The sequence below is a fragment of the Phocoena sinus genome, chromosome 15 (genome assembly GCF_008692025.1).
Source record: "Phocoena sinus isolate mPhoSin1 chromosome 15, mPhoSin1.pri, whole genome shotgun sequence".
In the NCBI taxonomy this organism is placed as follows: Eukaryota; Metazoa; Chordata; class Mammalia; order Artiodactyla; family Phocoenidae; genus Phocoena; species Phocoena sinus.
The window spans coordinates 73,675,668-73,696,625 of record NC_045777.1 but is presented as its reverse complement, the minus strand read 5'-3'; the positions used below and the strand labels follow the sequence as shown (position 1 = coordinate 73,696,625).

Genomic DNA, 20,958 nt, shown 5'->3' with positions numbered 1-20,958 from the left:
GCTGGCCTCACTGGCCGCTGGCCACACTGGCCTTGCTATTTTTCAGGATCAGCTTGTCAATTTCTGCAAAGAAGTCAGCTGTGACTTTGACAGGGATTACACTGAATCCACAAATCAGTCTGGGGAGTACCACCACTTTAACAATATTATCTTCCAGTCCACGAACCTGGGATGCCTTTCCACTTATTTCCGTTCTCTTTATTTTAATATTTTGTATTTATCAAAGCATATGTGTGCACTTCTTTTGTTAAACTTATTCCTAAGTATTTTATTCTTGGAATTTTGAACATGTCCTACCTGCAGGCTTTTTACCTCTGCCTGGAATGCTTTAGCCCCATATTTCCACATGCTTGCTCTTCTCAGAATGCAGGTCTATGCTCAGTAGTCAGCTCCTCAGAGAGGCCTTCCCTGACCACCCTCAGCCCCCGGCCTCCCAGGACCCTGCTTGACTTCCTTCACACTGTCTAGTTACGTTTCTACTTGTTCATAGTCTATCATCCCTCATTTGTGAGCTCCAAGAGAGCAGACATTTTGCCAGTCTTGCTCACTGCTATGGCCCTGGCTCCTGGTCCCCAGAACAGCAGCTGGCATGTAATGAGCTCTTATATACATGATCAGACTACAACACTAAAACTATTTTAAAATTCTGTGCCAGCTTTTAAATTTTAGAGAGAAAAAGATGCATCAACAGCCCCTAAGAACCAACAGCGACCGCGTGCAACAAGCCAGGCTGTGTATCTGTTTGTTTTCACAAGAGTCTCTGACTCAACATTCTGTTTCTGAGATTTATCGCTGTTGATTCCGTCTACTGGGTTTACCTGCTGTATAGGATGCAAGTGTATCACAGTTGAGTTATCACAGGCATAGAAGCCCAGCTGGGTTCTTCCCACTGTTTCACTCACAAAGGCACCACAGCAGGCACAAGAGTGGTTCTAACACAACGAGGTCACCAGTAGGCCCGTTTGCAACTTGACTTTGTATTGTCAGACTCTCCGAGGAAGTCATACCAGTTTACACTTCTCCCAGCAAGGAAAAGGCTCGCTCCATTTCCCAACATTCATGCCAACGCCTGATATTCTAAGGCAATCTTTTGGATCTGGACCAACAAGATCATGTGAAATTGTATCTCACCATTATTTTAAATTACATCTCCCTGAAACAGAATATACTTTTACTTCTTTATCAGCCATTTAGATTCTTCCTAGGTGAACTGCCTGAATCTTTGGCCATTTACCAGTAGGATGTTTGTCTATGTCTTCTTAATGTTTAAAATAATTCTTTGACATTTTAGACACTGAGCCTTTTCCAATTTTTAAAAAATGACATATATAACTACTCCAAGCTTTACAACAAAGGTGAATCATCACAACAAACCAGCTCTACAACAAATGCTAAAGGACTTCTCTAAGTGGGAAACACAAGAGAAGAAAAGGACCTACAAAAACAAACCCAAAACAATTAAGAAAATGGTCATAGGAACATACATATCAATAATAACCTTGAATGTAAATGGATTAAGTGCCCCAACCAAAAGACACAGATTGGCTGAATGGCTACAAAAATAAGACCCATATATATGCTGTCTACAAGACCTACTTCAGACCTAGGGACACACACAGACTGAAGGTGTGAAGGGATGGGAAAAGATATTCCATGCAAATGCACATCAGAAGAAAGCTGGAGTAGCAATACTCATATCTGATAAAATAGACTTTAAAATAAAGGCTGTTACAAGAGATAAGGAGGGACACTACATAATGATCAAAGGATCAATCCAAGGAGAAGATATAACAATTATAAATACATAGGTACCCAACATAGGAGCACCTCAATGCATAAGGCAAATGCTAACAACCAAGAAAGGAGAAATCGACAGTAACACAATAATAGTAGGGGACTTTACCACCCCACTTACACCAATGGACAGATCATCCAAACAGAAAATAAATAAGGAAACACAAGCTTTAAATGACACGATAGACCAGATAGATTTAATTGATATTTATAGAACATTCCACCCAAAAGTGGCAGAATACACTTTCTTCTCAAGTGCACATGGAACATTCTCCAGGACAGATCACCTCTTGGGTCACAAATCAAGCCTCGGAAAATTTAAGAAAATTGAAATCGTATCGAGCATCTTTTCTGACCACAATGCTATGAGACTGGAAATCAATTACAGGAAAAAAAGTGCAAAAAACACAAATAAATGGAGGCTAAACAGTGCACTACTAAATAACCAAGAGATCACTGAAGAAATCAAAGAATAAAAAAATACATAGAAACAAATGACAATGAAAACACTACGACCCAAAACCTATGGGATGCAGCAAAAGCAGTTCTAAGAGGGAAGTTTATAGCAATTCAGTCTCACCTCAAGAAACAAGAAAATTCTCAAATAAACAATATAACCCTACACTTAAAACAACTAGAGAAAGAAGAACAAAGAAAACCCAAAGTCAGTAGAAGGAAAGAAATCATAAAAATCAGAGCAGAAATAACTGAAATAGAAATGAAGAAAACAATAGCAAAGATCAATAAAACTAAAAGCTGGTTCTTTAAGATAAACAAAATTGATAAACCATTAGCCAGACTAAGAAAAAAAGGGAGACGATGCAAATCAATAAAATTACAAATGAAAAAGGAGGAATCACAACTGACACTGCAGAAATACAAAGGATTACAAGGGACTACTACAAACAACTACGTCAATAAAATGGACAACCACAAAAAAATGGACAAATTCTTGGAAAGGTTCAATTTTCCAAGACGGAACCAGGAAGAATTAGAAACTATAAGCAGACCTATCACAAGTAATGAAACTGAAACCAGAATTAAAAATCTTCCAACAAACAAAAAAGTCCAGGACGAGATGGCTTCACAGGCGAATTCTATCAAACATTTAGAAAAGAGCTAACACCAATCCTTCCCAAGCTCTTCCAAAAAACTGCAGAGGGAGAAACACTCCCAAATTCATTCTACAAAGTCACCATCTCCCAGATACCAAAACCAGAAAAAGATATTACAAAAAAAGAAAATTATAGGGACTTCCCTGGTGGCGCAGTGGTTCAGAATCTGCCTGCCAATACAGGGGATACGGGTTCGAGCCCTGGTCTGGGAAGATCTCACATGCCGTGGAGCAACTAAGCCCGTGCACCACAACTACTGAGCCCCCGTGCTGCAACTACTGAAGCCTATGCTCCTAGAGCCTGTGCTCCGCAACAAGAGAAGCCACCACAATGAGAAGCCTGTGCAGTGCAATGAAGAGTAGCCCCCACTCGCCACAACTAGAGAAAGCCCACGTGCAGCAATGAAGACCCAATGCAGCCAAAAATAAATTAATTAAAAAAAAAGAAAATTATAGACCAGTATCACTGATGAACAAAGACGCAAAAATCCTGAACAAAATACTAGCAAACAGAATCCAACAACACATTAAAAGGATCATACACCATGATCAAGTGGGATTTATCCCAGGTATTCAAGGATTCTTCAATATACTCAAATCAATCAATGTGATACACCACATTAACAAATTAAGGAATAAAAAACCATATGATCATCTCAATAGATGCAGAAAAAACTTCTGACAAAATTGAACACCCATTTATTATAAAAACTCTCCAGAAAATGGGCATAGAGGGAACCTACCTCAACATAATAAAGGCCATATATGACAAACCCACAGCAAGCATCATACTCAATGAAAAACTGAAAGCATTTCCACTAAGATCAGGAATAAGACAAGGATGTCCACTCTCGCCACTATTATTCAACATAGTTTTGGAAGTCCTGGCCATGGCAATCAGAGAAGAAAAAGAAATAAGAGGAATCCAAATTGGAAAAGAAGAAGTAAAACTGTCACTGTTTGTGGATGACGTGATACTATGCATAGAAGATCCTAAAGATGCCACCAGGAAACTACTAGAACTAATCAAGAATTCGGTAAGGTTGCAGGATACAAAATTAATGCACAGAAATCTCTGGCATTCCTATACACCAACAACAAAAAATCAGAAAGAGAAATTAAGGAAACAATCCCATTTACCATTACAACAAAAACAATAAAATACCTAGGAATAAACCTGCCTAAGGAGGCAAAAGACTTTATTCAGAAAACTATAAACACTGATGAGAGAAATCAAAGACGACATAAACAGATGGAGAGATATACCATGTTCTTGGACTGGAAGAATCAATACTGTGAAAATGACTATACTACCCAAAGCAATCTACAGATTCAAGGCAATCCCTATCAAACTACCAAGGGGGGCTTCCCTGGTGGCGCAGTGGTTGAGAGTCTGCCTGCCAACGCAGGGGACACGGGTTCGTGCCCCGATCTGGGAAGATCTCATGTGCCGCGGAGCAGCTGGGCCCGTGAGCCACGGCCGCTGAGCCTGCACGTCCGGAGCCTGCAACGGGAGAGGCCACAACAATGAGAGGCCCACGTACCACAAAAAAAACCCAAAAACAAACAAACAAAAAAACCACTACCAAGGGCATTCTTCACAGAATTAGAACAAAGAATTTTACAATTAGTATGGAAACACAAAAGAGCCCAAATAGCCAAAGCAATCTTGAGAAAGAAAAACAGAGTTGGAGGAATCAGCCTCCCCAACTTCAAACTATACCACAAACCTACAGTAATCAAGACAGTATGGTACTGGCACAAAAACAAATATAGATCAATGATACAGGATAGAATGCCCAGAGATAAACCCACACACATACGGTCACCTAATTTACGACAAAGGAGGCAAGAACATACAATGGAGAAAAGACAGCCTCTTCAATAACTCTTACAGGAAAACATAGGAAAAACACTCTTTGACCTAAACCACAGCAAGATCTTTTCTGACCCACCTCCTAGAGTAACGGAAATAAAACCAAAAATAAACAAATGGGACTTAAAAGCTTTTGCACAGCAAAGGAAACCATAAACAAGACAAAATGACAACCCTCAGAATGGGATAAAATATTTGCAAATGAAACGACAAAGGATTCATCTCCAAAATATACAAACAGCTCATGGAGCTCAATATCAAAAAAACAAACAATCCAGTTAAAAAATGGGCTGAAGACCTTAATGTCTAAATTTCACCAAGGAAGACATACAGATAACCAAGAGGCACATGAAAAGATACTCAACATCACTAATTATTAGAGAAATGCAAATCAAAACTACAATGAGGTATCACCTCACACCAGTCAGAATGGCCATCATCAAAAAATCTAGAAACAATAAATGCTGGAGAGGGTGTGGTGAAAAGGGAACCCTCTTGCACTGTTGGTGGGAATGTAAATTGATACAGCCACTATGGAGAACAGTATGGAGGTTCCTTAAAAAACTAAAAACAGAACTACCATATGACCCAGCAATCCCACTACTGGGCATATACCCTGAGAAAACCATAATTCAAAAAGAGTCATGAACCACAATGTTCCACTGCAGCACTATTTACAATAGCCAGGACGTGGAACCAACCTAAATGTCTATCAACAGATGAATGAAAGAAGATGTGGCACATATATACAATGGAATACTATTCAGCCATAAAGAGAAATGAGTTATTTGTAGTGAGGTGGATGGACCTGGAGTCTGTCATACAGGGTGAAGTGAGTCAGAAAAACATACCATATGCTAACACATATATATGGAATCTTAAAAAAAAAAAAAAGGCACTGATGAACCCAGTTGCAGGGCAGGAATAAAGACGTAGACTTAGAGAATGGGCTTGAGGACATGGGGTGGGAGGGGGAAGCTGGGGTGAAGTGAGAGTAGCATCGACATATATACACTACCAAATGTAAAACAGTTAGCTAGCCGGAAGCAGCGGCATAGCACAGCGAGATCAGCTCGGTGCTTTGCGATGACCTAGAGGGGTGGGATAGGGAGGATGGGAGGGAGGCTCAAGAGGGAGGGGATATGGGGACATGTGTATGCATATGGCTGATTCACCGTGGTGTACAACAGAAACTAACACAGTATTGTGAAGCAATTATAGTCCAATAAAGATTAAAAAAAAAAACCCACTGTAGTATAGCAGAAACTAATGCAACATTGTAAATCAACTGTACTCTAATAAAAATTTAAAAAATGAAATATTGCAAGCAACAACAGTGTTTCTTTCCAACACATTTCATTGTCTTTTCTTTTTCTTACTACTTTGACTAGAACCTTCAGTGAACTGATGACTAGAAGTGGCAACAATAGGAATCCTTGCCTCATTCCTGGCTTTAAAGCAAATGCTTCTAATGCTTCACTATTAAATATGGCATATGTTAAAGGTTTCTGAAATTCCTCACCAGGTTAAAGTACCCTCTACTTCAAGTTTGCAAAGATAATTTTATTATAAATGTTACACTTTAATGAATGCTTTATCTGCAACCTCTGAACAATCAATTTTTCTCGTTTGTTAAAAGGAACTATGTTAATTTATTTTTTTCACGATGACTCACATTTGCATTCTTTGGATAAATTAATCATGATCTTTTAAAACTACATTGCCGACTTATGTTTGCTAAATTTTATTCTGAATTTCCACACCTATTCACAAGTGAGATAAAAAAAATTATAAGCCATTATCTTTCTCTCTTTGACTGTATATACTCCTTGACTAGTATGACTAAGTCATTCTAGTACCATAAGATTAACTGACTGTGTTCACTCATCTTTTTTCTAGAACAATGTGTGTAAGATATTTGCTTCTATTTCTGGGAAGCTTGATAGACCTTGACCAAAAAACCATCTGGACTCCAAGTTTTTCTCTAGTTTTGTATTTTGGTGGGCTGTCTTAACTATTTATTCATGTTTTAAAAATAATTCTATGTTTTCTATTTCTAGTAAGTCAATTTTGATAAGATGTATTATTCTAGGAAATTGCCCAATTTATATATTTTTTCAAGATTTCTGGCACAGTATTATCTTGTTATTTGTTCAATTTTTACTTGTATTCATGTTCTTTTTCATTACAGATGTTTTTGTGTTTGTTTTCTCCTCTCTCCTTGTAATCAGTTTTACCAGAGCTGTATTGTATTTGTGTTTTCAAAGAGCCAGTATTTGGTTTTACAGAGTATATCCAGATAATTTCTTTTGTTTCTTTTTCAGTAATTTCTACATTTAAAAAAATTATTTTTCTCCATCTGCCTTCTTTGGGTTAACTCAGTTTGGTTTTTCTAACCTCTTCAGTTGGAATCTTATCTCGGATTTTTTTGTTCTTTTTTAATAGAAGCATTTCAAAATACAAACTTCCCTCAACATACTCCTTCTTTAGCTGCATTACTTTCCCTCATCAATCTAATCAATCTAATCCATCTAGCAAATCTTGATTTTCTTTCCAAAATGCATCTCACATCTACCCACTTTGCCCTATCTTCTTGTAAAGATGACAGAGACTGATCACTGTATCAGTCCTCTACATGTCTCTACAGCCCTACGACCTCTATATCCAAGTGCCCACTGAACATCCTTATATATTCTACAACATGTCCAAAACTGAACTAATCTGCATTCCTGCCTAATCTGACTCTTCCTCCTGTATTCCCCATCTCAATCTAGAACTTTGGAAAACATCCTAGACTACTTCTGCCCCATATCCAAGTAACTACTAAGTGCTAAAGATTCTACTTTTTAAAATAAATTTATTTATTTATATTTTTTATTTTTGTCTGCGTTGGGTCTTCGTTGCTGTGCGTGGGCTTTCTCTAGTTGCAGCGAGCAGGGGCTACTCTTTGTTGTGGTGCGTGGGCTTCTCATTGCCGTGGCTTCTCTTGTTGTGGAGCACGGGATCTAGGTGCATGGACTTCAGCAGATGTGGCTCACAGGCTTTAGAGCACAGGCTCAGTAGTTGTGGCACACGGGTTTAGTTGCTCTATGGCATATGGGATCTTCCCAGACCAGGGCTCGAACCCGTGTCCCCTGCATTGGCAGGCGGATTCTTAACCACTGCACCACCAGGGTAGTCCAAGATTCTATTTCTTTAACATCGCTTACTTCTGACTCTTCCCTTCCACACTCCTCTGCTACTCCCCTTAGTTCAGGCCCTCATCTTCTTGTGCAACTGTTGCTAAGAGCCTCAACTGCATCTTCCTGCTATCAAATAATCCATCTTCACACACTGTCAAGAGTGATTTTTCCAAATGCAAATCTAATCACGTTACTGCTTAATTAGCTCAGAGCTCCAAATGACCTAGGGATAAAGTCCAAGCTCCTTGCAATGGCAGTCCACCACAAACTAGGTCTTGTCTACTTCTCAATGGTTTGACTAACTGCTTGCAATTCCCAGAACATATTAGACAATATTACGGCTTCAGGCCTTTGAGTCCACTGGTCCTCCTGACCATCACGAACCACATCTTACTACTTCAACTCCCCTCTTTCAAGGCTCAGCTGAAGGGTTACCTACTCTATGAAACTTTTCCCTCCCCCACCAGCCCCTCAGGGAGAAGTGACCACTTTCACTTTTATGCCCCCACTATACTCCAAACATTTCTCACACAGAATGAAACACCTTACTGCAGCTGCCTGTGCATACATCTATCTTCCCAACCAAGCTGTAAGCCTCTCAAGGGCAGGTATATCTTATCGTCTCTATATTATCAATATCTAGACACAAAATAGGTGATTTAAAAATGCAAGTTCATTAAATGAATGAATCAATGAATCCAGACTTAAACTAAAAAATAATCTAGAAAGTGATTTCAGCAAGGATTGCAGGATACAAGGCTAATATACAAAAGCCAACTGCTTTCCTATATACTAGCAAGGAACAAGTTGAATTTGAAACTAAAAACACAATATCATTTGTATTAGCACTTCCCCCATAAACTACTTAAGTATAAATCTAACAAATGTGTACAAGATCTATATGAGGAAAACTACAAAACTCTCATGAACAAAATCAAAGAACTAAATAAATGGAGAAATACTTCATGTTCATGGATACAACAACCCAACATGTCAAGATGTTAGTTCCTCCCAACTTGCCCTACAAGTTCAACACAATCCCAATCAAAATCCCAGCACGTTATTTTGTGGATATCCACAAACTTCTTCTTAAGTTTATACGGAGAGATAAAAGAACCAGAATAGTCAATACTGAAGGAGAAGAACGAAGTGGGAGGAATGACTGTATTTGACATCAAAACTTACTATAAAGCTACAATAATCAAGACAGTGTGGTTTTGATTGGTAAAAGAACAGACATATACATCAAAGAAACAGAATAGAGAGCCCAGAAATAAACCAACATAAATATAGCCAGGTGATCTTCGACAAAGAAGCAAAAGACAAGTCTTTCAACAAATGGTGCTGGAACAACTGGACATCCACATGCAAAAAAATAAATCTAGACACAGACCTTACACTCTCAACAAAAAAGAACTCAAAATGGATCAGAATGAGAAAATAAGCACAGACTGGGAGCAAATATTTGCAAAAGACATCTGATAAAGGACTGTTCTCCAAAACATACAAAGAACTATTAAAACTCAACAATAAGAAAATAAATAACGCATTTTAAAAATTAGCCAAAGAGCTTTAACAGACACTTAAACAAAGAAGATTTTCAGATGGCAAATAAGCATATGAAAAGATGCTCCCAAATCACATGTCACCGGGAAATGCAAATTAAAACAAGATACCATGACACACTTATTAGAAAGGCCAAAACCCAGCACACTGACAATACCAAATACTGGCAAGGATGTTGAGCAACAGGAACTCTCTATTCATTAAACAGGATTCAAATAACAAATGCTGGCAAGGATGGGAACTTCCCTGGTAGTCCAGTGGTTAAGAATCCGCCTTCCAATGTAGGGGATGCGGGTCTGATCCCTAGACGGGGAAGATCCCACATGTCGCGGGGCAACCAAGCCCGCGCGCTCTAGAGCCGGCACGCCACGACCAGAGAGCCTGCATGCCACAACTACTGAGCTCACGCGCTCTGGAGCCTGTGCACCACAACTAGAGAGAAGCCCATGCACCACAGCAAAGAGCCAACACACCACAGTGAAAGATCCCACGAGCCACAACTAAGACCCGATGTAGCCAAATAAATAAATAAGAATAAAAAAATGCTGACAAGGATGTGGAGAAAACTGAATCCTAGTACACTGTTGGTGGGAATGTGTAAATTGGTGTAGTCACTATGGAAAACAGTATGGAAGTTCCTCAAAAAACAAAATAGAACTACCAATATGATCTAGCAATTCCACTTCTGGTATATATCTGAAGAAAATGAAAACAATAATTCAAAAAAATACATGCAACCCAATGTTCATATTAGCACTGTTTACAACAGCCAGGACATGGAAGCAACATGTGTCCTAAATTTCTATCAACAGATGAACGAATAAAGAAGATATTCCACATATACAATGGAATACTACTCAGCCATAAAAAAGAATGAATCTTGCCACTTGCAACAACATGGATGGACCTGGAAGGTATTATGCTTAGTGAAACAGACAGAGAAAGACAAATACTGTATGTTATCACTTATATGTGGAACCTGAAAAATGAAGCAAACAAATATAACAAAACAGAAACAGACTCACAGATATAGTGAACAAACTAGTGGTTACCAGTGGGGAGAGGGAAGGGGGGGCGGGGCAAGATAGCAGTAGGGGGTTAAGAGGTACAAACCACTATGTATAAACAAGCTACAAAGATGTAACATACAGCACAGGGGATACAGCCAATATTTTATAAGAACTTTAAATGGAGTATAATCTATAAAGTACTGAATCACTATGTTGTACACCTGAAACTAATATTGTATATCAACTATACTTCAATTAAAAAATAAAATAAAAAAGATTAATAGGCTTCAGAAACAAAAACATCAACAGTAAATTACAGTTCCATTAAGAAAGACAACAAAATCTGAATCATATATAAAATAAATAGGAACTATTCACCAAGTGGAACTACAATTATGAAACATTTAGAAAAGCAAAAAAATCTGAATTAAATTCCCTTCTAGATAAAACTAATGGTCGTTAAAACCATGTCACACTAGAATTTAAACATATATATATACATACATGTATCTCAACATAAATACCCACAAATTAGCAAGCAATGTCAACATAAGCCAATTTAATTAGATAAGGTTCTAGAGGTGGCCAATTGTATTCAACTTAAAAAGTAAAAGCATTTTTGTTTTTTTAGTAAAACTATTAAAAGTCCAAATATTTCATAAACTTAAAATTCCTTTCCACCACTTACAAGTGTTTTCAAATATGAAATTAACAAGGACTAAACAAATGTATTTCCCCTGCAAAGAATTACAAGAAAATTTCTGTAATCTTCTCAACAGTAAATGTCACTTTTAATTAAAAAATAAGTCAAGCTCTATGGGGAGAAGAAAAGTGGATGGAGAGAAATCACACTACCCGACCTCCATCCCCTATATTCCTTCATCCCAACTCCAATTGGAGACTTTCACCAGGATAAAAATAAGAAACGACCAGGGCTGTGAAGCTGCCTCTCTGGAAAGTCTAGGGATTTAAGGTACACAGAACACGGCCAAAAGCCAATTTCACAAGTGTGTGAGAGCACACGACTGAAGTCCATCGACTCAGTACCTAGAGCTCTGAGACTAGTTCAATGACAACATTAAACATCAGGTTGCAATTCAAGTAAGCAAAAGGCAGTACTAAGATTATCCTAGAGTTAATTCAAGCAACCCACAAGTTAGGAGATCCTAAAAAGGGGAGGGGAGGCTATTACAAACTTTCTAGAGACTAACCTGGCCATACATACCAAGAGCACTAACACTTAGCGCACTCTTACTTCTGTGATTCTGCCTCTAAAAAGTTCACCTGAGAAGACACCCATTGCTGAAAACAAAGACTTAACTACTAAGATAGTTATCTCAGGAGTGTATAAAATAGTAAAAACTGGAAAACTAGATATCCAACAATAGTAGGGAAATGGTTCAAGTATAATGTATCACCAGTAGGAAAACTATGTAGCTGTTAAAAAACACAGGACCTAAAATATACAAAATGAGGCTATTTCAGGTTTTTAATGTATGAGAGCTACACAAGCACTCACATGGGAAAAAAATACATAACGTACCCTGAAATGTAAACAGGGATGGTTATCTCTAGCTGGTGAGATTACATATGTCTTTTCTTTTTTTAACGTTTCCATCATGAATATGTATTTCCTCTGCAGTAATTTCTAACAATAAAATTTATAAATAATCTTCCATTGATCCTGCTGGCCTTGTGGCCCAAATAAAACTTCATTAAATCTTAATTCCATTCATTTTCTTCATTAATAAAGACAATATACAGGGGGAAAAAAAAAGAGTGATTTCTTAAACCCACCTAGAAACAAAACAAAACAAAACAGGACAGTCCTTTAATACGTCCTGGTGCTAAAGAAAGGCAAAGCTTAACTTGCAGTGATTTGTACTTGGATCTGTGAGAAACCAAAAATAAAATGAGAAAGAACACTGACTAGACTCCTCCAGATAATCCAGCGCTGCACGCTCCCAGGGCAGAAGGTGCACACAGCTTCTCCAGACAAGCGTAGATGGCCCCATTAGGGCAGAGGTTGCGAGGGCATGGGGTGTGGGGGTAACCACGAGCCAAAAGGGTGCCCAGGACGGGGAGGGGGCCTGCAAGGCAGCGGAGAAGAGTTTCAAGAAGGAAGAGGTATCAGCCAAATATTGCTGGGAAGTGACCAAGTGTGAGGAGTACAAAGAAAGGGTCTCTAGGCCCCTCTGTGCTATAAAAAGTACTCAGGCGAGCCTGTGCTTGCCTAATCACAGTTCTCCACCTGGCAAGATCACCGGTGGCCTCCGAAACCTCACTCTGGCAGGGGGCGGAAGTCAGACAGTAAGGAGATGATAACAGGGAAGGGGAAACAGAGGCAACAGCAGAACATCACTGGTTCAAATGGGAGGCAGGAGGAGGGACAGTGGGGTCACGAGAAGTGAGGAAACAAACATATCTGTATGCAGAGAAGCAGCCAGTAAAAGAGGAAGGCCTCCCAAGGGACCAGTGAAGACAGAAATGTGTAATTTTGCAACTTGATTATAATATTTTATTAGAAAGGAAGTAAATTAACATTCATTATGCCAGATACATGAGTCCTTCGTGTGTCTCTCTCCCTCTCTCCAGAGCCCACAAACTTTAAAGTGTACCACATGGTGACCTAAGTTTAAAACTAGAATCTCTGGACAGGACGGGGATTCCACATTCCCAGATGATATTTCCTAAATAGTTCCTAACTTATTTTAAGATACACTAAACCACTACTTGTGACCTAGATGAAAAGGTTCACTTCACATGAACAACAAAACCACCATTCATCTTATTAAACTGGATTTTCCACCTTAGGCTAAATGAGAAATTCCTTAAAGCTCTCCTATAAAGTCATGCCCTTTTCAAAGTTCTGAAGAGACTAGGAGTCAGAGAAGTGGTAGAAGAACACCACAGGGGGACCGAGAGGGGAGGATGAGAGAGGCGAGCTTGCTCTAATACCCACTGCAGGAAATACACTGGTCTTGTGCTAAGAGAGAATAGCAGGAACTCACCTTGATGTGGGAGAGGCCCATTTGGAATGTAAAAATTAAAGTAGCATTGCTCAAATGTCCTGTGATGTTTGAGATATTCAAAGGGCTTTAAGGCTGGGGACTGTAAACCCTGAGCCTAGTAAAGAACATTAATGGATGCGATGCCGGATTATCCAAGACGCAGCAGAGATGAGGACACGGGCTGCTATCAGAGAGACCCTGGGCGATCTCAACACCCAACTATCCAGCACTGAGGAGAAACCACCCTCCCTCCCCCACCACACAGCGAATGCAGATGGAAAAGACCCTCAAAGGGGCAAACGCGGAGCAACAAAGTCGAAAGAGAACTTCACGTCTCCACTAAGGTCTCAATGCTAAAGCCAAAGTATGGGTCACACCGAGGGCCACACCACCTTCTGGCTTCCGGGACCTCACTCTCCTGGCCACCCTTTCACTTGTCTGGCCACATTTCCTTCTCACTATTCTTCAAAAGTTGGGGCTCCCCGTGGGCTCCGGCTGGGCCTCTGCTCAAGGTGGACACACTCATTCTCGGCTTCCTATCAATTTCACCTACCCCCTCACTCCAGATGGAAACATCTACCTACCCAACACTCCACGCAGATGACCCACAGGCACCTGAACCATCAAGGCCAAAACTGATCCAATATCCCCAAATCAGCTCCTCCTTATAAAGAAAAACAGAGCTTTCTACCCAGGGACCCCTGGCACCCATTCTGGACTCTCTCTCCTACAACTGAACAGTTACCCATCACCAGCCCTGTCGCGCCCATCGCTGCAGTGTCTCTCAACAGCAGCTTTTGCTCCAGCCCACGGCCTCCTTCAGCCAAACTGAACCCCAGATGTGTCCTGCTCCCATGCCCTCTCATCTCCGTGACACTGTTTCTGCACCCTCCTACCTCAGGCAGGGCCTGGCACCGGGAAGGTGCTTACCAGTAATGTCTTACGTTACCGCCCACTTTTGTGAACGAGGCACGCTGTTCTAAGAGTTCTGCACATGTTTCATATGGTCCTCACAACATCTGCATTTTAGAGAGGAGCAAATTCAGGCATAAGGAAGTCACCTAAGCTGCCCAAGGTCCTAAGCGAACCTGGATTCAAATCCAGTTGGCCTCCAGAGCCTGTGCATTAACCACTAAGTGCTCTACTGCCTCCCAGCAAACGTTATTAGTCGTAACTCGTAAAGAGTCGACCCCATCAAATGAGATAAACACTGAAAAGTATCCATACAATTTTGTAATTAAAATATCAATAGTGATGTAAGCAGAAACCTCTCTCATTAGGGGCTAAGAGTATCATTTTTAATAGCCACCATTTAAAATGTGCTGTGGGCCAGGCCCCATGCCAAGTGCTTTACATGCGTCGTATGTTCTAATCCTCACACTAAGTAGATGTTACTATCCTCGTTTTACCGAAGAGGAAACTGAGTCAAAAGAGGTTAAGTAATTTATACAAGGTTATACTACAAAAAAGTGGCAGTAAGTATTTAAGACTCTGACTTAATTCATCTGACCCCAAGCTGTGCCATCAATCACAATACCAGGATTGGTAAGGTTTCAAGTCCAATGCCAGATAGAAAAACAATATTCACATGCCATGGATAGTGTATTTTAGTCACCGACTTCAACAGAAGCACAACTAAAATGGATTTTTCTGAGGTTACCTTATTTCCCATCTCTTCAGTAAGGCAACTCCCACCTCAGCACCCTCATCAGGGTATAAAGCAAAGACAAGTGGAATCTCCTGCCAATAGTTTCTTGTCTGTTAATCTAATACAACTCACAGTGCAGAGAGACTTTCAAAAACTTGTTTCACTCAACAAGTTTAAGTGATCAAAAGAGAAATTATAACAGAAAGCATAAAGTTTTAGTTGCTAAACGTGCATTTTAGGCAACATCGGTACTCAAAGACAAAAGGAAAAGGAACAACATGGGCAGATAATAATTTCATGGACTTATTTCCATGGAATTTGGACTTATTTCCAAAATTCAGACTTTGGCTGTATTTCTACTCACTTACAACTAATTAATACATCGCTCCATTTTCAAAATCATGATATAAAATCGCGGGAACTTCCAACATGCTCCCTCTCTCCTTTTAACAAATAAGTTCATCTTAGTCCCGAAATTGAAAGTAATTTATCTCTTTTTTGTTAGTTTTTTTAAATTGCTGACCTACTTAAAAACCAAATTAAAAGTATCCCCATATTAAGATGTAATGATCTGGGGTTTAATTAACAGATACTTAAGAAAACAAATCAGGAGTGATGACAAGATTAAGCGAACACTAAAAGCTCAATATGAAACTATAACATCCAAACTCAGTGTAAAGACTGGGAGATGTTCTGAAAACACCATTTTTAAACAAACAGCACAGAAGTCCAAATGACAGCCCTTTGCAAACTATCATCACCAAACATTGTTCTATAGTCCCCAGGACCACACTTAGGTATATAATTATATACAGAACGAGCTGTAGACCACTGGTCAAATTTATTTTCTGTATGGAAAAGATAATTTAAGGACTTCTATGTTTATCAGAAGAAATCCTACACAGAAATTCCATTTGCTAAAAACCCCATCTTTCCTCCATTTCTTTTTTCATTTTAATTGGAATGTCGTGGTGAAAAAAAATTTTAATTCTAAAGCCCTCTTACATGGCAATATTATTTGACAAAAACATCCCATAGATCTGCCATGCCTATTAGGACCACCCTTTCTCAGACACTTGTCTATAACGAGGAGGAGATAGAGCAGTGGGTAGAGAGGGAAGAAGAGTCAAAAAGAAGCATGGAAAAGTTAACACGGTCCTGAGCACGTTTAGAGAAAAGCTAAGAGTTGAGGCTAGTGAGGTCCTAGGACTAATCATAATGTTCCAGGGCGATTACATGGCGTCCGGTTTTAACAGCTTCAAAGGTTCTTCAACAACTGAGTAATAGAAACAAACAGCACCTCAGTGAAGTGAACTCGATGTCATTAAAAACCCTCAGGAGACGGCTAAGAGCCTGCCATTTAACACTTGGCTGCAGCCAGAGTAGCAGAGATGGTACTAGAGCTGCGCTCCTGCACACTAAACACAGGCACTGAAACAACTTGCACACAGCAAATTTAATTTCCTGATTCTTAACACCAGACAGGAATTACAATCAGCCTCTTTTTCATTGTCTTTAAAGTAAGTTAAGCACTGCTTTGTGTCATCGGCTGTTTAACAGAACAAGACAAACTCACCAAATGAAAACAATTCTCTAGAACCCAGAAATCCACCAGAAGCCAGATTAGGTAGCACGTGTTTTCTGTCTTAGAAGAGCACTTAACCCTTAACCAGCTGCCTCTGTCAATACTTCCAGGCATCTACTGCCCAGTTCCTAGGTGCCCTTCCACCAACTGGCCCGAGCTTTTTCACTTCCCAGCTAATTCTGAATGACCCAAATCCTCCCAATCCTTCAAGGTCCACCTCAAAAGTTACTTCCTTTATGAAGCCTTTTCTGATCCTAATCAGAAGAAACTCCTTAATAGCTGGTACCTCCATATGACACTTAAGTCCTGCCACATCTTACAGCCTATTGCCTTCTCTAATTAAGTTCCTTGCGGGCAGAAACTGTATTTGCACTTAGGTGTGTCTCGCTTCCCTGCAGTAGCTGTAGCTACGGCCCCAACAAAGCAGGTGTGCTCAATCAGCATCTGCGACCTTAGTACCCAGAGGCCAGTGGCAGCCCTGATTCCAGTCCATCTCAGGTCACAGAAATTCTTCCCGGACCTTTACTAGTAAGTCAACCCACTGCCTCCTTACTCCCAGAGAGTAAATAGGCTTGGAGTCATGAAGTATGACTGCACAACAGGTCCATTTCCTTTGAGAATCCTGAAACAAAATGAGGGAGCAGGAAGGTGCGCACACCAGCAAGCACTGATGGAGCATTCATCTACACATGGGATACAAATGCTCAGACTCCAAGCTGACCAAAACGAGGGCTATAGGGACAAACCAACAGTCATCACCAACCCTGGAGTTCTGCCTCCCGCCACCTCCCAGAGCGGGCTCACCTGGCACAGGAAAGTAGCAATTCAGGAGCTTTCCTGCTTTCAAGCAGACCGCAAAGAAGCTCATCATTCAACACTCAGCCAAGGCTGTCATCTGCTAGTTGAGAATTAAACTACAGACGTCGGATTTTTCAACAAAGGCCCCCTCACCAGCTGTCCACCGCTTACGGTGTTTGCACAATTCAAAACAGCACAACAGGCGTAGATTTATGCCGGGTGGTGCCTATCAAGGGAAGTACAACTACGTGCCGCTAGATTATCTTGACGCCACACAATTTAGTTTATTAAAATATGAGTGAAGATGATAATCCACCCCACCTCTGGAAACTTAGCAAGCTTGACACAAAAAATACCACTATTTCAAGTGTCGGCACATACGCAAGTCTCTCCCTCCCATCTTCTTTCTGAGATATGTATCCTTTGCAAACGGAGGAGTAACGCAAACACAACCCAAACTCAAAAACGGCAAACTACCAACACGTTCCCAGTGCCAAACCCAAATTATCCAGGGCTCTGCTCCAGACGTGAGAAGCCCCACCATCTTGAGGGCGGCCAGGGAACTCCGGCTCCGGGAACGCGAGTGGACAAACACCAGTGGCGGGCGACCACGCCGAGGCCACAGAGCAGGCCAGACCCGGGCCAACCCCCACAGGCGGCTGGGGCAGGGGCTGGAGCCCGAGACGTGAGGAAGAAACCCGGCCAGGTCGTCCCCTCCCGGCCACGGGTCAGCCGCGGCCGAGCCCCAACCCCGGGCCGCCCGCCCCGGCTCACCCCGCCCCGGTGGGCAGCGGCGCGCCCCGGGCCCGGCCGGGCCAGCTGCTCGCCGGACGCCCGCGGCCGCTCGGAGCTCACTCGCGGCGGCGCGCGGCGGGCCCGGGGCCGCTCGGTACCATCCTCCCCGCCGCGCCGGGGGCAGCGTCCGGCTCCGCTGGGCCGACGCGAAGACCAGAAGCCAGTCGGGCTCGCGCCGCCGCGACACGGGTTGGTGTCCGGGTCCGGCAGTCGTAGTTTCCGGGTAGAAAAAAACACCACCGCCAACGCCACCTTAACCCCCGACACCTGGCGTCCGACGGCGGCGCGGCCGGGACAAGACTCCTCAGTCGCGGGTGGCGGAGACCACGCCTCCTGGCTGGGTCACGTGAGGGGGCTTGCGCGTGAGTACGTGGGCTGCGTGCGTGCGGGCGTTGAGAGCGGGACGTCGTTTTGTGTGTCTTTGTGAGTAGGGTGTCGTGAGAGTGTGCGTGCGTTGTGCACGTTTGTGGATCTGTGTGTGTCAGTGTGCATCATGTACAAGGCCGTGGTTGGTGCACATACCTGGATCTCTGAATCTGTGCGCGAGTTTAGTGTCTGGTGTGAGTGCAAGATGTGTGCGTGTGTGTCTGTGTGTTTCTCTGCTCCTGTATTAATCACTGCTGATGAAAGTATCGCTTGGTACAATCAAAATTATGAAATAATTTTGTAAAATGATTTAAAATAATTTTGTAAAATAAATTTGGCATTGTCCGGTAAGCTTGAAGATACACATCATCTCTGGAGAATATGTGTGACCCTGGAGAAACACTTGCGTATATGTACAAGTAAACCAAATAGTGTTTATAGCGTCACTATTTGTACACACGAAGAACTGAGGGAAAAAAAAAACCGCCCATACAGTCAAATGTAAACCTAGACTTAGGTATATTCATAAATAATCAAATACAAAAGAGCTGTGAAAATAATTGAGAACAGCTGACACAACAAGGGGGCTCAACCTCAGGGAGCAAATCACAAACTGATTCATTGCAGCATAATTCCATTATATAAAATTCCAAAACATGCTAATCTCATGGACATATTGTTTAGAGATGCATACATAATTGGTAGAACTCTGACAAGCACCATGAGAAAAGATGCACAAACTTCACGTTAAGTGTTAAAATGATGGAATTGGGGAGGGGCACACAGGGCACTTCAAAGGTAATGGAAATGTTCCCTATCTTAAAAAGGCTCATGGGTACACAGCTATTTAATGAATTTAAGTTACTGTTTATATTTTATGTGTAACTTAAAATTTTAATTTTGTATCTACTAGATAGCTAAGAAAAACAAAAAACGGGGAGGAGGGATAAATTGGGAGATTGGGATCGACATATACACACTACTATATATAAAACAGGGGCTTCCCTGGTGGCGCAGTGGTTGAGAGTCCGCCTGCCGATGCAGGTGACACGGGTTCGTGCCCTGGTCCGGGAGGATCCCACATGCCGCGGAGCGGCTAAGCCCATGAGCCATGGCCGCTGAGCCTGCGCGTCCAGAGCCTGTGCTCCACAATGGGAGAGGCCACAGCAGTGGGAGGCCTGCGTACCGAAAAAAAAAAAAAAAAAAAAAAAATATATATATATATATATATATATATTAGGCTTTACGGGCCGTGGGGTCTTTCATGCCATGCAGCATGAAAGCAACAGAATGAATGGGAGTGGCTGTGTTCTAATAAAACTTTATTTACAAAAGCAGGTGGTGGGCCAGATTTGGCTGCCGGCCATATTTTCTGACCGCTGCTTTAGGCTGTGAGAAACTCAAGGCTCCATCCCATGGTCGACTGGAAATTTATGGTTGAAAGTGACAAATTCTCTTAAAACATGAATCAAATATTACAGCTTGAAATGCTGTAATCCTAATTGCCTAATAACTAAGAAACTCTCAGCCATGTCCCACTTAAAAAATTCTCTCATCTTCAACTTTCTCTAATAAAAACTCTTCAAAATCTCATTATCTTCCTGAAGCCCAAGGTCTAAAGCACCAATGCCTACCATCCTCTCCCTTCTCAGTTCTCTGGGGAGAGTTGGTATAAAACGGTGCTTTGAAGTGGGAACTCTGTGCGGGTGTAAAACGGGGTGGCTGCTATGAAAAACAGTATGGTGGTTCCAAAGAATTAAAAAGAGACCCACCATGTAATCCAGCACTTCTGGGTATACATATTAAAAAAACAGAATCAGGATATTGAAGAGATATCTGCACTGCCGTGTTCACTGCAGCACTATTCACAATCGCTGAGACGTGGAAACAACCTAAATGTCCACCGACAAATGAATGAACAAAGAAAATGTGTATACAAACGATGGAATGCTACTCAGCCTTAAAAAAATAAGGAAATTCTGTGCAAGCTATTATATATAAAACAGATAAACTACAAGGTCCTACTATATAGCCCGAGGAACTATATTCAATATCCTGTGATAAACCACAATGGAAAAGAATATGAAAAAGAATGTATATATATATGTATGACTGAATCGCTTTGCTGTACAGTAGAAATTAACACAACACTGTAAATCAACTATACTTCAATAAAATAAATTTAAAAAAATTTTTTTAAAAAAGGGAAGTTC

General features: G+C 41.1%; 1 protein-coding gene across 4 annotated transcripts in view; it reads right to left on the bottom strand.

Annotated features, from left to right (window-relative positions):
- TMEM248 (transmembrane protein 248) overlaps nucleotides 1-18,717 on the bottom strand; it is a 32,179-nt gene extending 13,462 nt beyond the window's left edge. Inside the window, exon 1 of one of the 4 annotated variants that reach the window (XM_032606016.1) lies at nucleotides 18,647-18,717. Coding sequence is in view for 1 of the 4 variants with exons in the window: in XM_032606013.1 (XP_032461904.1) it covers nucleotides 298-348 (51 nt within the window). In the remaining 3 variants the exon portion in view is untranslated. Of the gene's footprint in view, nucleotides 1-297; nucleotides 1,309-18,358 lie in introns of those variants that run through there. The other 3 variants (XM_032606017.1, XM_032606015.1, XM_032606013.1) reach the window with 3 other exon arrangements.
- Between the last annotated feature and the right edge of the window lie 2,241 nt (nucleotides 18,718-20,958).